General features: G+C 44.2%; 1 protein-coding gene across 1 annotated transcript in view; it reads right to left on the bottom strand.

Annotated features, from left to right (window-relative positions):
* Nucleotides 1–27,596, bottom strand: part of CSTF3 (cleavage stimulation factor subunit 3) — a 731,385-nt gene that overhangs the window by 361,248 nt on the left and 342,541 nt on the right. Inside the window, exon 5 of the mRNA XM_069623577.1 lies at nucleotides 9,201–9,298. Within this exon, the coding sequence (XP_069479678.1) occupies nucleotides 9,201–9,298 (98 nt within the window). The remainder of the gene's footprint in view (nucleotides 1–9,200; nucleotides 9,299–27,596) is intronic.

Genomic DNA, 27,596 nt, shown 5'->3' on the forward strand with positions numbered 1-27,596 from the left:
ACACGACCTTTCACCCGTTGACAAAAAAAGGAAGTGGCATCACATAGCATTGTACACTACGCAAAAATATGGTAACTATATAACTATAATGTGAAGTACATTTCATACAAGAATGGATCGCCATATGTATCGTTAAGATCAGTGTCCATAGGCCCATATTACTAAAATACTGTGAATGCAAGCAGACGTCCATGACCAAATGATAATGATGTGTTATTATATAGCACTAATATGCTTAAGTGCTTTATATAGAAAAAATGTATACCCAATATCACCCAACCTGTGTTGGTACTCATTTATCGACCTCAGAAGGATGAAAGACTGAGTTGAGGCATTTAAGAACAGACTAAATCAGTGACTCGCCCCCCGAAGTGTACCTGAAATAAACCTTTGATGAGTCTAGCAATTATAGTATATAATTCCAGAAAGACACATTATTTGGTATTCCTATTCTTTCTTATTTAGGGTAAGTGCTGAAAATGTTAGACTTGTGGCACTCCTGTTCTTATTTTTCTTATTTTTTTTTTTTAAAGGGGCCTGAACAAGAAAGCCAGCCACTGCAGAAGTAAAGAGCCACATGGTGCTGGCCACAGCCCAGGAGCTTGCATTACCAAAAAAAAAAAGAAAAAAAGTTCGATTTTTTCGTTTGTTTTTTTTTTTTTTAAGACAGAGGTCGCAAGGGAGACCTCAGAGGTCGCAAGGGAGACCTCAGAGGTCGCAAGGGAGACCTCAGAGGTCGCAAGGGAGACCTCAGAGGTCGCAAGGGAGACCTCAGAGGTCGCAGTTGCGACCTCTGGCGACCCCTAAATGATGTCCCTGGCGCACAAGGGAGTGCTTGAGGGAGGAGGGGAAAGAACCCATAGCAATGGAGTGGTAACAGATCAGCAAGTGCAGGGGCGAGAGAGCGATTGTTTTCCTTGATGGTTCTGGATGAGCAAGTGGAAACCTATTTGGAAGAGACCTTCATGGAGCGGACAACGCAGGTGACTTTTTCCAGTGAGACAAGGGTGAAGGAGGAGGGTGAGTAGCCAAGGGAGGCAGGGGGTTAGGTATGGGTTGGGAGAGTGAGTGACAAGGCTGTTCAGGATGTCCTGAGTTTTGTGGATGAAGTGAGTGGTAAGTGCGTTGCAGAGGGCCTGAGAAGGAATAGGGAAGGAGGATACTGCATAAGGATTGGAAAGTTACCTGCATGTTTTGAAATGTTCAGCAGTATTTTTGGCTGCGCCTGATACCTTTGCCTGAATGCGGGCCCTTATCTTGGCACGGATACAGTCTGTAATGCCTTTGGAGCAGGCGGCAGGCCAGTTTGCAGAAGATGAGCCTGAGGTTTGCCACTCCACTCTGCAGCTCTGCACTTTTGTTTCAGGCCTGCAAGTTCAGAGTCGTACCAGGTGTTGCGCTTAGAGGTGGGTTTCAAGCAGATCCACATGACTAGGGCAAGAATGTCAAGGGTGTTGGTGATGGACAGGTGGAAGTTGCTGAGAGCAGTGTCAGAGGTAGAGTCAGAGTTGGGAGGGCAAGGGGGGATAAAGGAGGAAGTGAAGGCAGCAGCTGACACTAGTTTCATCCGCCGGATGTTAGTGAACGAGGTTGGCAGGGCTTTTGGAGGAGTGGTCATAAGGCCATAAGGACCCAAGTGGGAGGAGAGAAGAGAGTGGTCAGATCAAAAGAGGGGTGACCAGGGGAGATGAGGGCGGTCGGTAGTAGTGGACGAGGGCGTCCAGAGTGTGTCCAGTAGAGTGGGTTGGACGAGAAGGGAGAATGGAGAGGGATAGAGGTGCAGAAGAGAGATAGGGGTGCAGAGGTGAATAAAAAAAAAAAAGAAAAAAAAAAAAAAAGAAAAAAAAAAAAAAGAGTGGATGCTGTGCCAGGGGAGTTGTTAGATAAGATTGTCATAGAAATGATACATCTTCCTGACCTGTGTCAACCCCAGAACGTTTTGCTTCACTAGTAGGATGTTTTCCTTAATACCTCTGAGTGGGATCCTTTTTCCACACCCACAGAATCTTTTTACTCTTTTTATGGGTGTCATTTCTTTGACTCTCCATAGTGTCTTTTTAAAGTTAACCTCTTTAACAACCTTTTGGCAATACATGCCTGTTGCTGGGTTGCTCTAGGGGCTCCCCTTTTAACTTTCTCTGGTTAACCTTGAGTGAACTACAGTTCCCAAGGGTAGAAAGGTTTTTTGGATCCCTTTTACATTTTGTTAGGTGAGACCAGCACCCCCCACATTATGCGGAGTGCTGGGGAGATACAACGTATCCCCTTTCAGACAAATACTGGAACAATTCTGTTACAGGGACAAGATTAGCTTCAATGGCTGGCGGCAGTGATACCTTGTATTTATTTGGTGCACCTTTACCACAGGCTGTGTTCAATTCACAGCTGCAGTAAAGGCACTTAACGGTACTCATTTGACCAAAATGGCACCCGTCTGCTTTTTTTTGCCATTTTAGTCTTGGTCCTTTCTTGTTCCTTCCCCTGACATCCAGGGTGGCAAATTCCTTTGTGCGAGTTTTATTTCGGCAGGACTCCCCGCCCAGACTCCAGTCTTTCTGTGAGGGCAAGGAAGCGAGGGAGTTGTCCAAAACTCCAAAGCACTTTGTCTTCCTCCTTGCCCGTATGGGGACAAATCCCAGTAGGGGACTGGCTGTCCTGATTGGACAACCAGACCGTCCCTTGTTGTAAAATACAGAGACAGAATGCAGAAGTTGTGCTGTAGATCCTGCTAAATACTGCGAACCTGGAAGCTGAAGACCAGTCGACCACTAACTGAAAAGCGGCTGAGACGATTTCCAGCGACCGGAGAGCCTGCTGTGAAACAAGAGCCTGCTGTAGCCGTTCCTTCCAATCGACCTGGGGACTCCGAAAACAACAACCTTGACCCACAGCCTGGTGAGACCCACTAGACTCAAGAGGGGTTACTTAGTATCCCCTTTGTCGAGATTTTCATGTAATAATTTTATGTTACCCTTTCCTCGATGAATAGCTGGTGGCAGTGGTTTACTTTTAACTACCATGGTGTGCATTTACCGCAAGCTGCTTTCGCAGCTGCAGTAAGGGACCCAAGGGTGCCATGTTTGTCAAAATGGCCCCGTCTTTTTTCACCATTTCTTTGTGGAAAGGTCCTTCTTGAGATTGACTCTGCGCGCCAAACTAGGTTTGGTCCCTTTGTTAGTTTTGCCTTTGACGGGATTCACGAGTGAAAGGGACTTCTGGATCCAGGGTGTCTGGTGGGGGCAGGAAGTTGGTTGCATATGTAGAGTTGCTGCCAGCTTCTTTACCTCACAAGCCTAATCAGCTTGTGGCCCTACTTTGATTTCTTCTTATTCTACAAAGACTTTCAAAAAATGGTGCAAGACTTTTACGTACTTGCAAGAAGTGCTTCAGCTCACCTTGACTTTTGCTGACTTAACATTGGCTGGCCTGGCTCCCTGAATGACTCTTCTCTCCTCTGCTTAGGTGTTGTGTCTTTCTTCCGGGAAGGGGTTAACTGACTTTGCATTTGGGTTATTTTCAAAGTACTTACCTGCTTAAGAATAATTGTGTGAATACTGGTCTTATTCCGAAACCTCTTCTTTGACACTCCTCTGTAGAGTATTCTAAAATCAAAAGTGATATATTAATGTCCCCAGCACCCTAACTATTGAAGCCATTTGAGGGTGTAGGTAGTGCCTGTGGGTCATCCCAAAAGGGTACTTACTGATTTAGAAATATTAAGAGTGTGTGTTTTGAAGTGTATTTGTGTGTTACCATTATATTGCCCCCTTCTGAAGAAGGCTTACTCTGACTGGTAAATAAATTAATTGTTTAATCAAGAAACCTTGTAAGAATTTATTTGAATACTTGTCACTGTGAATCTCTGTGCAACTCCCCTACAGCTCACATTGACCCCTCTTGAGATGAGCCTGACTGCTCAACACGCTACCAACCTGTGTCGTACAGACGTATAACAAATGTTAGGTTCCTATTGCCAGGAGGTCAGGGTTGTTGTAGTGCACCCAAAGGGTACTGCATACAATCTTGCCTAACAGGAGTTGAGGTGCTTCTTGAAGGTAGGTGAAAAGTCTTGCACAATGTTAAAGAGTTTGTTGTAAAAAGAAATCACTGTTGGAGGCTTGTGAAGGGCAAAGCTGCAAGCAACTCTGCCAAAGGCAGCCAATGCAAGTCTAAACTGAGAGCAACCAAGCTACACACAAGAGATAAGTACCCCTTAGTTAACAGTACCTTAAGTCTGAAGAAATGGTTCCAGCTGGCTTCTGTTCCTGTTGTAGTTTGTGCAGATACTGTTATCCCTGGGCCTCAGTCGTGGGGCCAAGTGCGAGGACGTCTGGGGACTCCTGCACTACGACTCGAAGGTCAGCAGCAGCAATGGGCGCATTTCAGATCAGCAGCACTTTGCGGTTTCAGCTACTCACAAATAGCACTACTGCAGTTCTTGGACACCTTGTGGACTTTCCTTGCTTCTGGGGTCCAGCACTCTGTTGAGGTGCTTCAGGCTTGGTCAGCCCTGCATCGAGCGAGTCCGGAGGATCTTCCTGGAGCTCGGGTCGGCTTAAAACCAATGCACTCTATTCTCGTGTTCCTGTGCCTTGGCACTCGCTTCCTACAGCAACAATGGAAGTACAGCCAGCAGAGAGGGTTTTCAGTCGAGTTTGTCTTGGAGTCGATTGATCCCACCAAGCCAAGGGGAGAAGTCGTCCTTCCCCGGATTTCTCTAGTCGATGTCAAAATATGAGCTTCAACACTGCAGCAGGGCTTCACCGGGCAAACCAATGGTCCAGGAGGTGCAGCAAACTTCTCTTCCAGTTTCTTTCTTCGGTTCCTTTGTCCAGTGGTCGACTGCCTTCCTTCCAGAAGACCTCCCCTTTTATGCAAGTCTTTACCATTCATTCACAACCTAGCTGTCACTCACACAGCAGGGTGGCTGTCCTCGAAGGACAGCTATCCGGTCAATCACCTTTGGGTGCATTCCTGTAACGAAGGGGACTAAGCACAGGCAGTTTCGGGCACTTCCGCCCTGCCAGACACAGACTTCACCAGTGAATCCCGCCAAAGACAAAACGAACAAAGGGACCAAACCTAGTTTGGCGCGCAGAGTAAATTTCAAGGAGGACTTTTCCAAATAGAAATGGCGGAAAAAGAAGACCAGGCCATTTTGACAGAATAGGCACCCATGGGTAGTTAGCATTACCATGCTATCAGCTGAACTACTCTCCCTAAAACTAGAAATCTCCGCCTCACGCACCATCACGATGCACCTTATCTACAGACCCCCTGGTCCACTAGGCACATTTGAAGAAGACTTAACCACCCTATTAAACACCAATGTTAAACCGGGAACACAAATCATCCTATTAGGCGATTTCAATTTAGGCTACAATGACCTAAAAGACACTAAAGCCTCCACCATTGCCAACACTATTTTGGAAGCAGGCCTCACCATATGGAATAACGGACCCACGCATTCTAAAGGCCGCTCATTGGACTGCGTCGCAGATATCAATTACATTTCCCTTATAACGGCAATTGAGCCCTGCATATGGACTGATCACTATCTGATCTCACTGACCATTTCAGACCTTCCCCAACCTAAATCCACTAAACCACATGCTCCTCCCGCCCTCACCCGCTGCAAAAAAAATATAACACTTTCAAACCTCCTCCCTCTGATCCAACCTATTACTAATCACTCCAGCCTGAGCACCAACCCTAACGATCTAGCTGACCTGTATAACAATACCATCAATTCAGCAATCGACGTCATTGCACCGCTGAAGCTCACCAAATCTAAACCTATTGCCCATCTTAATACATGGTTCACCCCTGCACTAAATGTTCTACGCAAAGAGAAACGACATGCTGAAGCTTGCTGGAGGAAAAACCCTTCTCCCTACAACAAAAACCTCCTTACTGCCCTCACCAACAGCTACAAAAAAATCGTTCAGGCTAAAAAAAAAAAGATCTTCAACGACAGAATCATAAAAGCGAATTCTAATACCAGGGAAATCTCCATCCTGAGAGAATTGGAATCCCCAATTGCACCCATAGACTCTTGTACCAAAGACAAAGCCTGGTGCACAAACATTCAAAATGCTTTATGCAACAAAATCGCAATGTTGCAAGATAAAATATCGGTCAAAAAATACACCCTCCACAACATTGCCCTCTACGCAAGAAACCATCCTTCAGGAACTTGCCGCCAACCAAACCAAACCTCTTAACCAATTCAGTTTTAGAGCCATTTCTATCTTGGAAACTAAGAATATCATTACGTCTCTCAAACCGTCTCGATGCTTTGGCAACACCTGTCCAGCCCCTATTATCAAAGAGGATGCACATGAACTAGCCCCTTTTGTCACATCATTTATTAATGCATCATTCAAATTATGCTCTGTGCCTTCCAACCTTAAAAATGCCTGGGTACTACCTCTCCTAAGAAAGTAAACCTGGACCCTAATGTCCCAACAAACTATAGGCCCATAACAACTGTCCCGTTCCTCCTTGAAATCTTAGATAAAGCTGCAGATCTACAGATCAAATCTTACTTGGTGATCAACAACCTACTAGGGACAATACAATCAGGATTTAGACCGACACATGGAACCGAAACGGCTCTCCTTGATCTAAAAAACCAACTAGATGAGCGCAAAGATAGAGGAGACATTTCCATTCTCCTACTCCTAGACCCATCAGCCGCATTCGACCTGGTAGATCACAAGGTACTCTGTAACCACCTCAAATCGGCTGCCAACTTCTCCACAAAAGCCACAGCATGGACAAACTCATTCTTGGATAAGAGAACCATAAGAGTCTTCTCACCTACGTCAGCAGCAGACCCAGTCCCCATTACCTGTGGAGTCTCACAAGGGTCATGTGTTTCCCCCACTTTGTACAATATTTTTACAAAGCCTCTCTTTGATATCTTGGACAAACTAGGGGCCTCATATACCAACTACGCTGATACCCAGATTCTTATCCCTATCCAAGGAGACTATGACAATGACACCAACCTCATAAATAAAATCTACCAAATCATTCAAACCTGGATGGCTACACATGGCCTATGTCTTAACGATGACAAGAGCGAGCTCTTAATCATAGGGTCCACCAGTAATCATAACAAATTATCCCATTTGTACAAATCCATCACTATTGACGGTATCAAAATCAAGGTAGCCAAGGAAGTCAAAACCCTAGAATTCTACCTAGATTCAGCTCTCACCCTCGACAAGCAAGTAAATGCAACAGCCTCAGCAACTAGTTACATCTGCAAACTTATTCACGCCTGCAAACCATACCTGTCCACAGACAGCTGTACCACCATAGCGCGAGCCCTCAGCCTCTCTAAATTAGACTACTGCAATGCACTGTACCTAGGCACAAGTAAACACAAAACCAACAAACTCCAAACCCTGCAGAACAATGCCTTTAGACAGCATTAGGTTTTCCCAAAGGACAGCACATATCTGACCAAAGAAGAGCCGTCAACTGGCTGGCCATCAATGACCGTATCAAACTTTAAACTCTGAATATTACACACAACTGTCTGAATAATAGAGCTCCTGCATACCTCACAGAGAAATTCACAAAGTACACCTCTGAACGACCCAACAGAAGGGCCCAATCAAATAGCATCAAAATTCCCAACTTTAAACTGAAAAGAACTGGAGGGTCCAGCTTCCCAGTTCTAGCAGCTCATCTTTGGAACTCCATCCCAGACTCACTTAGAGCTACTCCTTCCTTCCATGTATTCAAAGCTAATGTCAAACTCTGGCTCCATACCAACGACTGCTAAAGCCTCAAGTGTACTGAATACTCTGTATACTCAATGTAAATATTTGAAATTGTAACATATCCTACACTTAAGTCATGTGATACTGTAACACAAGACATTTTTGCTATGTTATCTTGTAACATCAGAAATGTTAAATATTCATGTACCTGTAACCTAAGATTCTATTTTCATGCAAGCGCACAGTTGCTTGACGGCCCGTCGTGTTCTACAAATAAACAATACAATACTGCAGCTGAGGATTCAGCCTGCGGTAAAAACACACAATGGTAGGAAAAAAGAAACCACTGCCACCAGCCGTTAATTGTAGAAAGAGTAACATAAAACTGTTACATGAGAAGATAGACAAAGGGGATACTAAGTAACCCCTCCTCCACCCTATTGCAAGATAGTGTGTGCTGGGTCTATAAAGAGAAACATGCAACTAAAGTCAAATTCACTTTACTACTCTTGGAAACAGTTTATCAAAGAGAAGGTATTTAAACCTTAGCGGAAATCCAAAGGATTTCTCTGTGACACTGCACTGAGGGTGCTGTGCGTTACAATGTAAAAAGAAGATGCCAATGGAGTTTGTCAGCCTCTAAAACCAATATAAACAGTGTTTAAATCAAAGAAAATTACATGAGAGTGGGAAAAAGGTCTCACTCTCTCCAGGGTAGAAATTAAAAGTCCTAAAGTCCAGCAAAAAGAGCTTAGGGTCTCTAAGGTAGAAGGGAATTAGCAAATTTCTGAGAATTCTCACAAACAAGCCTCTCTCTTCATGTGTCAGCTGGAAACCGTGGGTGGAATGCTCACCTCCATCTCAGTCCCTTATGACCTAGCACTTCAGTACCGGCAATCAAATATTTCATGAAATAAAGGTCATTGAAAGCTCAATCACAAAAAATACATAAAGATAGAAAGTAGTACACTAAATTGTTTTCTCCTCTTCCATAAATTGTTCTGCAGAGAAGGAAGAAAATGGGAGCATGGGAATTGTCAAATAGTTTATCACATCAGACTTTCCAAGGTAGTGATGGGCAAAGTTACCTTCTCAAATGTTTACATGAGGATCATCATGGTCAGGTTGGTGTATTCTTAGAATATATACTATTGAGTCCACTTTGTCATCAAAATTTTAAATTACCCAAACAATACTACAAAAGGATTTAATTTTATATGAATTGTACGAGCACAAAAAAAAGCGTATATCATTCAAGCAGCTGGTTGAGAAAAACAAACCAAAACCTCTTGTGGAACCATTTCATTAGCGAATGGAGCATATTTTCCCAAAAGACAACCTCAGAACCCTTGGCAGATATGTGGAAAAAACATGAAGAGATTAAAAAGAGCATTAGTTTAGGAAGCGTGCCAAACTTTGACAACAAACGTTTGCTATTCTCCTGGAAATTAATGTTATACTTACTTATAACTTGGAAGCTTTCCCTTGGTCTCTCTTACATACGAAAGATAACACTTCCATAAATCGATGTGTAAAACTTTCATAAGACATCTCTGAAATAACTAAGCATAATATAAGCAACATTGTATTAACATTGTATTAAGAATAAATATTAGAAACAATTAATGTATTTTCTATTATGATGAAAAACACAACCAATAGGATTATAATTATTGCAAAACCTCTGCCACAAATCCCAGCCCTGCTTTGGGCAGCATATAAAAAATGAACAATACATTCTACTGAAACTTAAAGTGATGTCAGACAATCAGCAAGAAAGAGTATTATCTGAAACCACAGATGTGGCTGGTGTTATGTAGAAAGCCCACTTTACGACAGGAGGTAGCCCTTTTGCTGGCTTTTCCCCCTAGCCAGGCCTAATTTAAAGTCTGAAGGTGTGGTAAGATGAATTTCCCAAATCAACCCTCATGGGAGGTTTTTGGGAGGCCACCCTATTTGTGGTAAACCGAGTAGACACAAAGGTTACCGAAAACCAATCAAGGTAAGGTAGGTGAGCAGTCAAGGCTTAGTTTCAGGAAAAGAGTGTTCTAGGGCTACAATGAGTCCACACTTAGCAACACCAATAACTGGGGTTAGACAGCAATCAAATAAAAATAGTTCTACACCAAGCATATACAAATCACAAGTAAGTATTGTCACACTGTTGGGTAGAATTTCCTTTTTGTGTATAATTCTCCCCACTTGTGAGTCCCCCAGCACTTTTTGCTGGACTCTTGGATTTTTACCAATTCGTCTTAGTGAGTGGAAATCTTTTTCCACACTCAACCATTCTTTTACTCTACCTTTGGGTACTATGTTGAGCCTTTTTTGTGGCATCATGCTTTCCTGCTACTTTTAAGGCATCTGCAATTTATTATTGCAGTATGCAGCACTTTCTGTGCAGTGTTGCTGGGAGCTCCTTGAACTATCCTTCATCTTTTCCTTGTGATAACAAACGTTACCAAGGACAAGGGGATACTTTTTATCCTACCCGACTTATTTTGTGGAATCAGCACAACCCACCTTATGTGTAGTGCTGATGGGACATAATGTATCCTTTTTCCCACTTCTCTTGTAACTTTCTATTTACAGTGACATGTTTATCCGCGTGGCTGGCGTCATTGGACGATTTTTGCTGAAGTTTTGTAAACTTTACACGCAGGCTATCGCAGCTGCGGTAAGGGACACATGGGTCACCATTGACCTAAAATGGTAGCTGTATTTTTTTTTGCCAACTCATGATGACTGGCCCTTTCTTCAGCCTTCTTCTGCCTACTTTGTGGTTTTGGGAGAGGCGGGGGGGGGGGCGATAGGTAAAGGAGGGGGGAGGGAGGAGAGGGGAGAGGTCATGCAAGGTCTTTTGTCTTTGGTGGGCTTCCTTGCGAAAGCTTGTTAGGTAAGATGTTCATATCTATGATAAATCTTCCTGACCGGTGTCAGCTGTTAGGCACGATTGTATGCAGTACCCTTTGGGTACACTACAACAACCCTGACCTCCTGGCAATAGCAACCCAACCTTTGGTTGTACTACACAGGTTGGTAGTGTGTTGAGCAGCCAGGCCTATCTCAAGAGGGGTCAATTTCAGCTCTAGGGGAGTTGCACATAGATTAAAAGTGACAAGTATTCAAATAGACACTTACACACAAGGTTTCTTGAATAAACCATTAATAATTTATCAGTCAGTTCGAATAAGCCTTCTTCAGAAGGGAGCAATATAAAAGCAACACACAAATACATTCCAAAACTACACACTCTTAGTTTCTAAATCAGTAAAGACCCTTTTGGGATGGCCCACAGTTACAACCTACACCCTCAGGTGACTTCAATAGCTAGGGTGCTGGGGACATTAATATTTTACTGTTGCATTTAGAACATTCTTAGCAATTGGTCAAAGGAAAAGGTTATTAGAACAAACAAGAGACCACAAAGATTCTTAAGCAGGCAAATACTTTTGGATCCCCCAAGCAGAGTCATTCAGTGTAACAGGTTAGGCCAAAGTCAATGGGCAAAAGTCTATTATGGGCTGAAGAACTTCAGGTAAGTAAGAAAAGGCTATGCATTGCACAATGTTTTTGAAGTCTTTGAAGAAAAGAAGATTCAATGTAGGGCCACAAGCGGTTTAGGCTTGTGAGTGGTAAAAGATGCAAGCAACTCTACAATAAGAGGTAAGTTCTCTCAGTTACAGTACCTTTGTATTGAAGTAAAAGTGCAGCAGATGACTTCTAGTTCACGACCTCATTATGGAATCGCAGCTTGACATACTAGTAGTCACAGAGTCCTGGCTCCATCAAGCATCAGGCCCACTACTAACTCTGGCAATCCCATCTGACTACACCATATTTAGAACAGATAGGACCCACTCACAAGGAGGCGGTGTTGCTATAATAGTCAAGACTAAATTACAGCTTCGATCTTGTCCCATCGAAAGTATTGAAGGGTATGAAACATTACTCGTAAAATTTCCCATAAATGCTAAAACTACGATTAATTTAATAGTAATTTATAGAGCACCTAGCCCCAACAACCACCCAGAGTCTGAAATTCCGTTGCTATTAGCTCCACTAATAAAACCTAGCTCAAAATACATCATCCTGGGTGACCTTAACCTAGGTTTCAATGACAGCCAAGATGCCAAAGCAGAATCTCTCCACTCCGCCCTGAAGGACATGGGCTTCAGCCAACTAGTTAATGCACCCACACATATCAAAGGTAGGACTCTTGACTGGATCCTCTCCCTTAATACCCCCATAACCATTGAGGCCATCTCCCCTCTTACTTGGACCGATCACCATAACATTGTATTTACAATCAATCCCTCCGAACCCACACAAAAGAAACCGAAAACCATGATTACCTATGAAACTAGAAACGCCCGCAAACTCACGCCAGAAAACCTTACACCTCCTCTTTCAAAAATCCTAGATTCTACCTCGATCACTAGTGACAACCCCTGTCTCCTAGCAGACATATCACAACTGCCTCACTGCAACCATTAATGCTATAGCACCGCTCACCACCAAGGCAAAACGCTCAGACAAGCGATCTAGCTTCTGGTTTAATGATGATCTTATCGCCCTCAGAAGAACCAAACGCGCATGTGAACATGCCTACAGAAAGCATCCTACTGCAGAGGCAGAAAAAGCCTACCAAGAAATAAACAAAACCTACAAAACAGCTACTATTACCTACAAATCTAATGCATATAATAGGATCAGCAATGCGACCTCAGATACCAAGGAACTATTTGCCATTCTAAAAGAATTGGAAAACCCTACCCCAGCCATAAACCCAACCACCCCCAGCAAGGAATGCTGCACCACTATTCAAGACGCACTAACAGCCAAAATTGAACTACTCCAAATAAAAATCACATCCAAAAAACAATCACTAGCCAACAAACCTGCCCTCCTTAATCTAAATCGACCACATCAGGAATTCACCAGCTCCCCATTCCATTTCACACCAGTATCCCAAAATGTAGTGTTTGACACCATCGCCAAATTTAAAGCCTCCAACTGCAAAGGAGATTCTGTCCCCGCATCAGTAGTCAAATCCTGCGCCCACACCCTCACCCCCATTATCACCAACTTCGTGAACGCATCCTTCAATACTAACCTAGTACCAGCTAGCATCAAAGAAGCCTGGGTCACCCCTCTCCTGAAAAAACCTACCCTAGACCCTACTGTGCCCACTAATTACAGGCCAATAACAACTGTCCCATTTCTCCTCAAAATATTGGATAAATTAGCATACAACCAAGTCCAAACTCACCTTGAACAAAACCACCTCCTTGGCACAAGACAATCAGGCTTCCGCCCCAACCATAGCACAGAAACGGCACTCCTTGACTTAAAAATCCAGATGGATACCATCAGAGACTCAGGAAAACTCTGCATCCTCCTCCTACTCGATCTCTCCGCAGCGTTTGATTTAGTAGACCATAATAAACTGTGCGCCACACTAGCGAAAGACTTCAACTTCTCCACCGAAGCTACTACCTGGATCAAATCTTTTCTTGCTGACCGCACCTCCAGGGTCGCCATAGGTAAAGAAGCCGCCAACCCCATCATAGTACCCATTGGTGTCCCCCAAGGTTCCTGTCTCGCACCAACATTATACAATGCATACAATAAACTCCTCTTCTCAGCGCTAGACGACATGGGTGTCATCTACACCAACTTTGCAGATGACACCCAGATCCTCATCCCTCACTATCAACAAAATATATGCCATAATCCAAAATTGGGTGGCACTAAATAGCCTCTGTCTCAATGATGAGAAGACTGAGGTTCTCATTGTGGGCTCCCAATCCAAAATAGAAGCATTACATGCTGATTACTCATCCATCAACATTGATGGCACAAACATATCAGTACTCAAACAAGTAAAAACACTAGGTGTCTACCTAGATGCCAACCTCACCATGACCAAGCACATTAACGCCCTCTCTTCCTCTACCTCCTACACCGCTAAACTTATTGCTCTTAGTCGCCAATTCTTGACACCCACCAACTGTATCACGCTGGCAAGAGCTTTAATCTTATCCAGGCTCGACTACTGCAACGTACTCTACCTGGGTACCTCAAAAGCCAATCTAAACAAACTACAGCTTATTCAAAATAAAGCCCTTCGGGCGGCCCTTGGATTAAGGAAGTCAGATCACATCTCAAATATTAGAAGAAACCATCACTGGCTCCCCATCAAAGCCAGGGTCACATTCAAAGCCCTGTGCGTCACATTCAAATGCATCCACTCTTGTGTCCCCATCTACCTCAACCACGCCATCACCAAAAAAGTATCAAAGAGGCCCCTCAGATCTAACAGTCAACTACTCCTAGCCATCCCCCGCTACAAGACCACTAAGGCAGGAGGCAGTAGTTTCCAATACCTCGCACCCACATATTGGAACACTCTTCCCCTCCCCATCAAAAATGAGCAAACGTTCTCAGGCTTCAAGAAATCCCTGAAAACGTGGCTATTTAACCAAGACTAAAATCCCCTTCTATGTTTCAGGAAATATCACTGTACTGTAGCCCTGCATTAAATGTCTTCGTGTACGATTATCTTGTATTCACATGCACTGCGCCCGATTGGCAATTTCTAAGAAATGTTTTTAACCAAGCTGTCTGTAACATCGCCGTGGTACCCAAGGGTTTGGGCGAGTAATAAATGCAATAAAATAAAATAAAATAAATAAATTCTGTTCCTGTGCAGCTCTGCAGATCTCACTGTTCCTGGGCCTTAGTCATGGGGACAAGAGGGAGGACTTCTGGGGACGCCTGCACTGTAATGGGACGGTCACCGCTCGAAACCGACAATCTTACCAACAAGTGGCACTTCAGTCATTTCAGCTCCTAGCGACTATCGCAAATAGCAACACTGCGGTTGTTAAGGAAAATTCTCAAAAATGTGCCAATTCCCTTCACCTTAGAGACCCCAGCAACTTTGCTGGATTCTGAGGACTTGATTTATTTTTTTACCTGAAGAGTGTGACCCTTTTTCCCACCCTCTCATGTGTTTTGAAATGTGTTTTACTCTTGTGTTGTGTTTTTGCCCTTAGAGACTGCTCTATGCTGAATGGCTGCACTCGTGGCGACATCCCCCCGGGTCCTACCTGGAAGAGAGGAGATTCAAAGAAGACACTCGATTATATATGGGTATCTAGGAACTTTTTGGAACAAATAATCACTCTCAAAGTCACCGAGACAGAAAAAAGTGACCATGACGCACTAGTGCTGAAATGGCTGAAAGTTCAAAAAACAACCTTGATAAAATACTCGGAGAGGATAACCATAAACAATGGAGCAAATAGACTACGTCTGAATGCACCAAAGCTGGTCAAGACAATATTCCGTTTTGCTAACGCGATCGACACAACGGCAATGATAAATTATACATTGTTATTACATCAATACAAAACGAAGTCAAACAAACGAAAAGGGCAAGATGTCAAAGCAAAACATACTTTTAACCCAATAATAAAACAAGAGAAGCAAAATCTTCGGAACGACATCAGACTCTTAAGAAAGGACCCTAATGCCTGTAATAATATACTAATTCAAAAAAGAAAACAGCGTTACCGAAACTGGATGAAATCTTTCAACTTGAGTCGAGTCCAAGCCCAAGCCGAACAAATGCTAAAACTTATTATGCAAAAAGATAGTAGACATATTTGGGAGATAATTAACACCGGTGGGATTAAACATACTTATGCAATGTCAAATGGAGTCAGTGGAGCATGCTGGGTGGCACATTTTACTACCATATTTGATGATTGCAACTGCATTAAGGTCCCCCAACCAGTGCTACCTGATGTAAGATGGAATGTGGCAGACGCAGAGGAAGATATTAATCGGGCAATTGGAGGACAGCCACCGTGCTGTGTGAGTGACAGCTAGGCTGCAGTTGAATGGGAGAAACCGACATGAAAGGCAAGGCTTTTGGCTTGGAAGGCAGAGTCGACCACTGGACGAAGGAATCGGAAAAAAAACTTGGAAGAGACACTTGCTGCAACTCTTGGACCGTTGGTTTGCCCTGTAAAGCCCTGCTGCATTGCTGAAGCTCTAACTTCGCCTCGACTAGAGCAGCACTGCAACTGACTACTTCTCCCCTTGGGTTGGTGAGACCAATCAACCCCAAAGCGAACTTGTCTGGACATCATCAGAGCTGGCTGTACTTCCATTGCTGCTGCAGGAAGTGACTTCTAGGGAGAGAAACAGCAGCTCCAGTGATTCGTTTTTAAGTGGGACCCGAGCTGCAGGAAGATACTCCGGACTCCCATGAAGCAGGACTGATCAAGCCTGAGCCACCTCAACAGAGTGCTGGACCTCAGATGCGAGCAAAGTCCATAAAGGTATCTGAGAACCACGGTGGTGCTGTTAGCGAGAGCCGCGAGAAGCTGAAACTGCGAAGTGCCGCTGATCTGAAGTTAACCCATTGCTGCTGCGGACCATCAATTCATAGTGCAGGAGACTCTAGACGTCCTCCCTCTTATCCCCATGACTGAGGCCCAGGAACACCGGATCTGCAGACCTACAACTGGAACAGAAGCCAGCTGGAACCAATTTCTTCAAACCAAAGGTACTGTACAACTAAGGGGTTGCTTACCCCTTGTTGTGTAGCCTTGCTAGCTCTCAGTTGAAACCTGACTTGGTTGCCTTTGCAAAGTTGCTTGCAGCTTTGCCACTCACAGGCCCCCCAGCGTGTGGCCCTACAGTGATTTCATTTCTACAAAGATTTCTAAAACATTGTGCAAGACTTTTTACCTACCTGCAAGAAGTTTCAGTTCACCTAGACTTTTGCTCATTTGACTTTGTCTGTCCTGGCTCCTTGAAAGACTCTTCTTACCTCTAGCATTGTGCTTGAAATATCCCTCCAAAGAAAGTCGCACATTAGATAACTTGTGTAGCTGGGAAAGGGTTAATTTACTTTGCATTGGAGGGTTCAAAAAGTACTTCCCTGCTGAAGAATATTTGTTAACCATTGTTTTATTCCCTCATCTTTTCCTTTTGACACTAATCTCAGTATTGCTCTAAATGTGCCAGTGATATATCTATGTCCACAGTGTCTAAGTTATTTAAGTCACTTCAGGGTGTAGGAAGTGTCTTTGTGCCATCCCAAATGGGTATGTACTGATTTATTGAAACAGAGTGCAGTTTTGAAGTATATTATTGTGTTACATATGTTGCTCCCTTCTAAAGAAGGCTTATTCAACTGACTGAAATAATGTTTCAATCAAGAAACCTTGAGAGAAAGTGTTTATTTTGATACTTGTCAATGTGAATCTGTGTGATAACCCTACAGCTCACATTGACCCCTCTTGAGATAAACTTGGCTGCTCAGTCACCCTACCAACTTGTGTAGTACATGCTTATACCAAAGGCTGGGTTAACTATTGCCAAGAGGACAAGGCTGGTGCAGTCTCCCACAGGGTACTGCATACAATCCGGAATTGCTAGCTTGTGGTACTGGGTCCTCTCCCACCAAAACCCGCTGTCCACACTCCTCTGTTCGCGATTTACAAGAGAGCGCCGCGCCACGCCACTAGCATTTGCGGTCCCTGTGTCGCCCCGCTGTGGTGACTATCGCTGAAAATACCTGCAGTTGTTGACTACCATGTCGTATGACGAGCCGTACATGAACAAACCTTTCTTCAAGGGCTGAGAAAAAGCAAACGTCCCTGTCACGGCAATCGTCTCTTACCGCAGCCGCTTAGAGCCGGTGCGTCCTGAAACAGACTAAGTGGCTAGACTGCCAAAGTTTGGTTTGGCCTCTGTCAAGAGTTGGTGAGTACTTTCCTTACTTACCGGTGGCCCCGTGGCATATCCATTCATTTTTACGCACAAGTGTCCTTCAAAAGATACTCGCCTTGACTGGGATAACCTGCGCTCCCCAGCTATTTCAGAAGTCTGAAGGTTGCTCTTTCTGCAAGGGTGGACCCTCTTCTAGGAATAGGAACGTATTCATCGCCTCAAGCCCCTTCATGCGCAGCTACAGCCCCCTGAGGAGAACCCGATTGTTTTCGTTTACGCACGACCGCACAACTGTGCTTTGAGTGCTAGGCTCCTCTCTTCGTAGGGCTGGACTACATAAGTTGGTGATTGTTGATGGACTGCCTAAACTGATACCTGTGTTGATTTAACCCTTTTTATGTTACAGGTCGTGGTTATTTTCTCACCCCATCATCAGCCTTGGGCTAATCGCATTATTGTATATATGTTGGATAGTGTATGATCGTGTGGTATTGTTTCTTCATAACTGTTGTTGAAATGTGTTTCGATTAGAAGGCCTGTAATAAATGCATTTTTGATACATCTGTCTGAGTAATCTGGAGTTTTACTGTGTGCGCTCATTGTGGGCTTCCGATCACTGACCCCTCCTGAGACCTAGTCTTGACCGCCTGCCAAGCTACTCTAGATTGGTCTGGTTTGTCCGGAAGGTTCCCCTGGTCCACTAAACTAGGAACCCACAAGTTGGTAGAGTGAATGAGCAGCCAGGTTCATCTCAAGATGGGTTAATGCGAGCTGTAGCGGTGCAACAGAGATTCACAGTGACAGGTATTCAAATAACACTTATACTCAAGTTTTCTTATTAAAATGATTTATTAATTTAACAGTCAGTTTTTACGTAAGCTTTCTTTAGAAAGGGCAAGATGCAACAATAAATACACTTCAAAAATACACTCCTTCAGTTTCAGTTAAGTAGATACCATTTTAAGATGCCAGACACTTCCTACACCTTCATGTGACTACAATAGTTAGGACACTGTGGAAATTGACATATCACTGATATGTAATACAATACTTGAGTTATGGCGAAAAGTAAAAGGAGGTCAGGGAAGGAAAAAGTTAATAAGTTCTACTGAATAGGTAATGTTAGGGAGAATTCTCAGAAATGTGCTAATTCCCTTCTACCTTAGAGACCCACATCTCTTTTGCTGGACTTGCAAGACTTTTGATCCCTCATGTAATTTTGATGTGATTTAATTTGTGTTATTTTTGACTTTGGAGTCTGACAAACTCCATAGGCATCATCTTTACATTGTGTCAAAAAGCACCTTCAGTGCAGTTGCACGGGGAAGCTCACATTGACCTAGCCTGGCTGCTCAGCCACACTACCAACCTGTGTAGTTCAGACGTATAACAAATGTTGGGTCCCTATTGCTAGGAGGTCAAGGTTATTGTAGTGCACCCAAAGTGTACTGCATACAATCTTGCCTAACAGGTTAAAAGAGTTTTCAGCTGGCTTCTGTTCCTGTTGCAGTCCTGAAGATCCAGTGTTCCTGGGCCTTAGTCATGGGGACAAGAGGGAGGACATCCGAGGACTCCTGCACTGTGGTTCGAAGGTTATTGGCAGCAAAGGGCTCTTTTCAAATTAGCGGCACTTTGCGGTTTCAGCTACCGGTCAATAGCACCAAACCGGTTCTTGGACACCTTGTGGGCTCCCCTTGCTTCTGGGGTCCAGCACTCTGTTGAGGTGGTTCAGGCTTGGGGTATCCTGCCTCGAGGGAGTCCAGAGGATCTTCCTGGAGCTCAGGTCTGGATTAAAGATGATGCACTTGTTTCTGGTGTCTGACCCTTGGCACTCGGTTCAAGCAGCAGCAAGGAAGTACAGCCAGCAGGGAGAGGGGTTCCAGGCAAGTTCGTCTTGAGGTTGATTGGTCCCACCAACTCAAAGGAAGAAGTCGTCCTTTCCGGGCTGCTCTAGTCGATTCGAAATTTGGCGCTTCAGCACTGCAGCAGCTGTTCACTGGGCAATCTAACGTTCCAGGAGGGTGCAGCAAGCTTCTCTTCCAGTTTCTTTTTGGTTCCTTCATCCAGTGGCCGACTCTGCCTTTGTCCCAAAAGACCTCGCCTTTTATGCACGTTTCTCCCATTCATTCTCAGCATAGCTGTCACTCGTATAGCAGGGTGGCTGTCCTCAGATGACAGCCACCCAGCCAATCACCTTTGGGTGCATTCCTGTAACCAACGAGACTAAGCACAGGGAGTTTCGTGCACCAGACACCCTGGAGCCAGAGGCGGGCTTCACTCATGAATCCCGCCAAAGGCAAAATGAACAAAGGGACCAAACCTGGATTGGCGCACACAGTAAATCTCAAGAAGGACCTTTCCACAAAGAAATGGCGAAAGACGACCAGGGCCATTTTTACAAAAATGGCACCCTAGGGTCATTTACTGCAGCTGCGAACGCAGCACGCGGTAAATGCACACCACAGTAGTTCAAACGAAACCACTGCCACCAGCCATTCATTGAGGAAAGGGTAACATAAAAATGTTACAAGAGAAACTAGACAAAGGGGATACCAAGTAATCCCTCCAGCACCCTATTGTAAGATAGTGTGTGCTGGGTCTAGAAAGTTACAAATGTAAGTAGTCAGTTTCACTTCACTGCTCTTGGAAACGGTAGTTTATCCAAGAGAAGGTATTAAACCAAATCTGAAAGACTTCCCTGCGTCACTGCACCGACTTAGACAACGTAAATGATTACACCTATGGAGTTTGTCAGACTCCACAACCAAAAGAAACAGTTCAAAATCACATTAAAATACATGAGTGCGGAAAAAGGGTCTCACTCTCTCCAGGTAAGAAATTCAAGGCCTCAAAATCCAACAAAGTTGCTGGGGGTCTCTAAGGTAGAGGGGGAATTAGCACATTTCTGAGAATTCTCCTTAACAGTCCTCACTGGATGGCATACAATTCTGTAGAAAAAGTCTGGCTATTCCGGGCATGCATAGCAGCAAAAATAAATGATTGAGGTCTTGGAAGTCGCATACTTCCATTTTAGATATATGAGAATGTTACCTTGATACTTATGGCTAATATATCCTTACAAAATCTGTGTTATTTGTTGTGTGCTTATTCTCGATGAACCCCTACTTTTCTTTTTTCCTTCCTTCAATATCATTTGTTCACCATGATGTATGCACAATGAGAATATAATATTGTGTCTACTCATTTTTATCACCAGCATGACTATGCTGTTCTTAAGGATGTGAAACACCTCTTCTGAGTTCCATGATGTTTTCACTGTAAAATAAAACTTAAATCGAGTTATTGCTTACCCCAGTCTATGTTCCACTGAGCTAAAAAGCAACTGCAGTTGAATGCTATGCCAAAAAGGTATTATTCACCTATTACGGAGAACTCTTTGTGCTAATTCTCTTCAACCGTAGAGGCCTCCATCACCCCCTGCCCTCCAAGCTCTTTTGCTGGATTTGAGGACTTTTAACTCTGGAGCGAGTGGGGCCTTTTTCTCACTCTCACGTGTTTTGACCTGATTTGGATTATGTTTTTCTGACACAGCACCTACAGTAAAGTGAAATCGACTTTACTTACCTTTTCTCTCTGTGGGTCCAGCACACACCATCTTATGTAAAGTGCTGGGGGTTACTTAGTAGCCCGTTATCCTTCATACTCATGTAACATATTTTGTGTTTCCCCAACTACTTTAAATGGCCGGTGGCAGTGGTTTAATTGTCCTACCATTGTGCTTTTCTACCATAGGCTAAATCCTCAGCTGCAGTATAGCACCCATGGGTGACCATTTTGTCGAAATGGCCCCAGTCTTCATTTTTTGGCATTTTCTGTATGCAAGGTCTTTCTTGGGTATTACGCTGTGCGCCAAGCCAGATTTGAGCCCTTTTGTTAGTTTTGATTTTGGCGGGCTTCAGTGCTGAAACCCGCCAATAGCTCCAATGTGTCTGGAAGGGTAGAAAGTGAGGGAGGTTCCCGAAACTCCCCTGTCCTTTGTCTTTAGGAATGCCTGAACGCACCCAGCCCTGATTGGCTGGCTGTCCTTGCAGAACAGCTACCACGCTGTTTGACAGCTAGGTTGTGCATGAATGGGAAATACCTGCTTCAAAGCAAGGGTTTTGGGACTAGAGGCAGAGTCAACCACTGGGAAGAACACCCGACGAAGAAAACGTGAAGGAAGCTTGCAGCCTCCTCCTGGACCTTTGAATTGCCCGGTGGAGCACTGCTGCTGTGCTCAAACTATTTTCTCATCGACAAGAGAAGCTCTGCAAGGGAAGACTTCGTCCCTTGGGTTAGTGGGACCAACTAACCCAGAGACCAACTCCACTTGACCAGCTTCCCTGACTGGCTGTACTTCTTTGCAGCTGCAGGAGCAGAGTGCCAAGGGTCAAGATATCTGTAGTTGAGTGCAACGTCTGCAATCCAGCCTGAAGCTTCAGGAGTCTCCCCAGGACCCTTCGGAAGCTTCAGGACGACCAGAGCTCGAGTCCCTTCACCAGAATACAGGACTCAAGGAGTGAAGGAAGCCCAACAGGAGTCCAAGATCCACAGTGGTGCTGTTTACCAAGCGCTGAAACTGCGACGTGCTGCTGATCTGAAAAGAGCCTGCAGCTGCCGCCGACCTCCAAATTGCCACTGCACGAGTCCTCCAGATGTCCTCCCTCTTGCCCCCACGACTGAGAACCAGGAACCCAGGATCTGCATTACTGCAACCAAACAGAAGACAGCGGGACCGCTCTTCTTCTAACCAAATGTACTGTTCTGACTTGAGGTACTTACCTCAGTGTCTTTAGCTTTGCTCTTCTCAGTTGAGACTTGTAGTAGCTACTTTGCTAGAGTTGAATTCAGCTCTACCCTTCACAAGTTTAACAGCTTGTGACCCTACAGTGATTTTTCTTCAACAAACTTATCTAAGAAGTGTCTCAGCTCCATAGACTTCTAGTCCACTTGACTGATATTTACTGTCACTCAGAGGTGATAACTTGGTTTTAAACTATTATTGCTGGGAAAGGTTTTTGTCTAGACTTCATTGGAAGATGCAAGTGCTCACATGCTCTGAGAACCTGTTAACCGTTTTCCTTCCCTTAACCTTTCTACAAACTTCAGAATCTACAAAGTGTACTAGTGATCTATAAATGCGATTACTGTCCTAGTTAGTGAAGTCACCTCAGAATGCAGGAAGCGTGTAAAAAGCATCTCCAAAGAGTATCTACTAGCTTTGCTGTGATTCTGGTATGTTATAGTATATTTGATTGCTATCTATATTGCCCTTTTAAAGAAGGTTTATTTAAAAACTGTTAAATAACTATTTGTAACTAAAACCTTGAGTGTAAGTTTTACTTGGCTACTTGCATTTGCAATTTCATTGCTACAGCTCCACAGCTCACATTTACCAGTCTTGAGATAAGCCTGGCTGGTCAGTCACACTACCAACTTGTGTAGTACAGGCCTATACCAAAAGGTGGGTTACCTAATACCGTAGACAAGTGTTGTGTTGTCTCCCACAGGGCATTAATAGAAGGCTGTTATTTAAAGATAAGGTGCATTAGCTGAATGAATTTGTAAATGTGAAAGCTTATGCAGTTCTTTGCACTGGACTCACAAATACTCCCCCCTCCCTTCCTGGAAAGAATGCAGCCTGTGCTCAAAAATAGACTACAGGCACCACCGTGGCGCTCTGCTAGGACTGGCCAGCACGTAACTTAGCAGCTGTTTCCTGTACATCAAAAAACCCAGGTAGTCTGGGGTTCATGCACACAATGCAGAATTAAGTTAAAGCAATGTTTTAAGGAGGATTACTGGAGCAGACAAAATATAAGAATAATGGGTGAAGTGTGGAGATTATGGCGGGAAGGTGTGTTTATACATAAATGTTCATAATATAGCAAAATGATAAAAAATGAATGTGACAATGTATTTTTGCATAGACTAGCATTATGTTAAGTAGCCTGTCCATAACGGAACCCCGGCCATGCAAGAATGAATATTGCACCACCTCTTTTAAGGACAGGACGACAGTTTTGGACGGAGCGATGCCAGGACCCGGTGACTAAGTCAAGAGTATTTAAGCCTCCCGCCTGGCACGAGTCTGCAGGACCTGGGAGCGGTTGAGGGACAGAATATACCGCTTGAGAGCAGAGTTCTTTGCCCATTCTCACTTCTGTACAGATTAAACGTGTTATCTTTTGCAAGATAGACTCTTGGCCCTAATTCCCTAGATGGGTGCATTCATTCTGGTGTGAGCATAATTAAGGTACAAACTTAAAATTAGGGATACCCTTACAGGGACCCCCTTTCAGTGGTGACCCCCACGTGATCTCAGTCTTCCCCTGTAGTTTGCGAAGCCCAGGCCTAGTCACCAGGAAGGAGAGAGACCCATTTGCAGAGAGCGGTCCCCCAAATAAAAAAGCACATGTATCCTGAGCAGTTTTAGTAGGAGCCATTTTAAAAGAAATGCTCTCCGCTCACTGAAGCGGGGTGTGGCACCAGAGGGAAAGACAGGCCAGCTTTGTAACAGAGGATACTCGAATGAACACAAGAGTGCACTCTTGCAAGAGATAAGGGCGCATGCATGTATGGTGATGTGGATGAAGTACAAGGTCAATGGAGTAGATTGGATAGGATTTTAGGTGATGTGGTAAGTAGTAGATTGGATATGAGGTGGGTTATGTATTGAAATTGTCGCATATTTTTGTTTTCTACTTTTTATAATGGAAAAAGGGATCCTCAGCTTATAAAAGGACTGGGAAGTAAGGGATCGTCAGCCATAATAAGTTGAGAAGGTAGTACCACGCATTATTCTTTTAGGACGGTAAAAGCAATGGGATCCTCAGCATATTAAAAAAGCTGGGAAGGTGGTATTACAAAAGACATAAAGGAAAAAAAAAGTAGGAAGGAAGGTGGATGAGTCGCAGTGTGTGTGGGTGAAATCAAAGTGAGAAAAAGTAAGGGGGTGGGGGGAAAAAGTGGGTTGATCTGTATTTTTTAAGAATGTGCAACATAGCAGTAAGGTCTAAGTGAAGCATTAGGGACACGCGCAACATTATGGAGGAAGAAACACATGCCACTGTATTGTGACAGAATAAATAAGTACCATAAACAATGGATAGTAGAAACAAAGGAAAGGGGGGGGGGGCGTCCTGCTCCTGGCCAGAGCAGGGCTCCCATAACAAAAAGATGCTTAAAAAAGAAAATCCATCTTTTTAGCAGCAAAATATAAAGGCAGGAAATTTAAAAAAAAAAGGAAAGATTCTAGATCTCTGGCAATTATTTGAGGATATGGAAGATCAGGAAGGTGAAAAAGAGATCCAATGTAAAGGGATATACCACGTAACGCCTAAACCTGCAGTAGGGTATACAAACCCGGTCTATAAGCCTCCAGTAGTAGAGAGCATCAACAAGAGGAGTGCAACTAGGGATAGAGGAGTCTCAGGAAGAGAGATCCCCTCTGCCACAGACTGCCCTTGTACCTCATCCACTTCCCATTGGGACCCCACAAGGTCCATAGTTAAGCCCCAAAAATATTTCTGTTGAAAGACTGAGATTAGAGTTGGAGTTCAAGAAACTAAATGTCCAGGCTGCAATCAAACATCAAGAGGATCAAGAGATGTAACTTGGAGAAGGAGAGATGCAGCATGAAATGGACATGAGAAAGATGTCCCTTGATTCTGCTTCCCCTTCAGGGTCCTCTAGGTCTGCTAGTCCCAAGAGGCCTTGCCTGCCCAAAAAAACAGTGACTATGTATGAACCTAAACTTGATGTGTTGGATTGTCAGGGTACGTTTGTAAATATACCTATGGTCTTCAAGGAATAAGTGGGAATTATTTAATTCCATGGCTCATGTCTAGGTTACCCCTGAATGGCTGTGATGGAATTGGGTACCAGTGAAAGAAAGGATTATGAAATCAGTAAAACTGGCCTTAATAGCCAGATTTGGGAAAACTCCTTCCCAGTACCTTAAGAGGTTTAGGACCCTCAATAAGGCTGATAGTACACCTTGGGCTACTTGAATATGTGAATGTTTGAAACACTTAGATGGTTGGGATAGGGGGTACAGAGTACACACCTTTGAAGGAATAAGGAATCTTTTTTGCTACAATCTATTTTTGATCCCTGCTCTCCTGAGCTGAGACAGCACTTTGCTGACTTAAAAGATTGATCCTAAAAAGCTAGCACAAGCTGCTGACATGTGGGTAGCCAACAGGGCCACTCACAAGGACTCTGTGGCAACTCACAAAAAGGAAGAAGGGAAGCAGCACAAAAAAGAAGGTAAAGAGAATTCTAATTCCAACTATCCAAAAGAGGGCCACAAACATAGCAAGGGTAAATACCATGGAAAGCCTAGTAGGTCTAGCGAAACCTCTGGTGCCAAACCAGAAGGTCAACAGAAAACCCCATTCCAGAGAACATTTGGGAAATGTTTTGTATGTGGGTCTGAAAATCATGTGAAAGGGGATCCCAAATGCAAAGGTTAAACCTTCAGGGGTCTACACTACCTCCTTAGCCTTCATCCCTGAAGGAGAAGCACAAATGGCAAGTGCACACTTTCAGTTACTGGCTGCAGACCCCATTGGAGTTCAAGCCAGTGTTTCTTTGGGTCTGTGGGAACAACGGAATGTAGATGTGTACAACTCCATACCAGATAACGGTTCTACGTTATTTCGCCGCAGTATTTTTCATCGCAGGTTTTTTCATCACCGTTTTTTTTCTCGAAAAACTTTTTTGGGGGGGGGGGTTACCCCCCAAGCCCCACCTTTTTTTTTTATTCCCTTACACCCACAACATTATATTTAATTTTTTAACCCCCCCCCCCCAAAAAAAAGATGAGTTTTTTCAAAATAAAAACGGCGATGAAAAAAAACACACGATGAAAAATACAGCGGTGAAATGCGTGTATACCCAGATAACACCAAAGAATGTTACAAGGACAGTGTTCTGGTAAATGGTCAGGAGACCCCTCTGCCATCAGCGATACTGGGGCAAGCATTACAGTGGTAGATTAAAGTATTTTCAAACCAGAGGATGTATTTAAGGCACCAAAAAGGTTGAACTAAACTTGCAGGAGGCCCTATCCAAATGGTTGCTATTCTGCCAGGTCTCATCCAGCAATAATATGACTTAGAATAAGACATCCCCGAGAGGACTGTCCCAGGTCACCCCAGTGACCCCTTCCCCAGCTGAGGCTGAGTGGGAAGACCAACCAAAAGAAAACCATCCCTGCGTTGGAGATCTGGATCCTCGAGACCATCCTGAGCTGCAGACTTTACTTGCAGAAGGTGGACACTAGGGCAGACTTCAGCAAAGGGCAAATAGTGTGTCCCCTCTCTACAAGGTCTATGCCAGCAGACAGTTTACCAGCTGGAAGGGCAAGAGCCAGGGAAGCATATGCCTTACTGGGAGGATGGCCTCCTCTACAGCGAATCAACTGAGTCTACCTCAGGGGACTACAGGAGACTGGTAGAGCCCCAGGAGATGAGACCGAAGTTCCTACAGTTGGCACATGACATCCCTCTGGCTGGCCACTCGAGTTTCCAAAGAGAAGAACAAGTTACTTTCTTACCTGGTAACGTTCTTTCGATGGGATGGTCCGACGACGTATTCCATATCTATGACATGTAATCACCACAGCTGTGCTGCTTCGGAAACTTTTTCGGCGTCTGCGTCCTGCGTCGATGACGTCGATGCGCCGTCGTCAAGGACCTCCTCCGACGTCATCCGATGTGATAAGTAGGACGCACGACGCCCATAGCCTCAGTTGTAGTTTTTTCCCCCAGAACGTGTGACATAAGTCAATTGCCAGTCAGACACAAAGCCTTGCGGAACGTAAGCTGCAATCGCAAAAGAAATTCTGCAGCGGGGAAGGCCGGGCGGGAGCGATATGGAATACGTCGTCGGACCATCCCATCGAAAGAACGTTACCAGGTAAGAAAGTAACTTGTTCTTCGAGGGGATTGGGTCCTCCGACGTATTCCATATCTATGACAGACTCCCAAAGCAGTACCAAAGCAAGGAGGAGGGAAAGAATTTAGAATCAAAATGTAGAATAGCCAATCAAATAGCAGAGCAAAGGACCGCCTTGCCAAAGGCCAGATCCTGTGCTCGGAT

This window comes from Ambystoma mexicanum, chromosome 11 (assembly GCF_040938575.1).
Source record: "Ambystoma mexicanum isolate Mex_15411 chromosome 11, UKY_AmexF1_1, whole genome shotgun sequence".
Taxonomy (NCBI): domain Eukaryota; kingdom Metazoa; phylum Chordata; class Amphibia; order Caudata; family Ambystomatidae; genus Ambystoma; species Ambystoma mexicanum.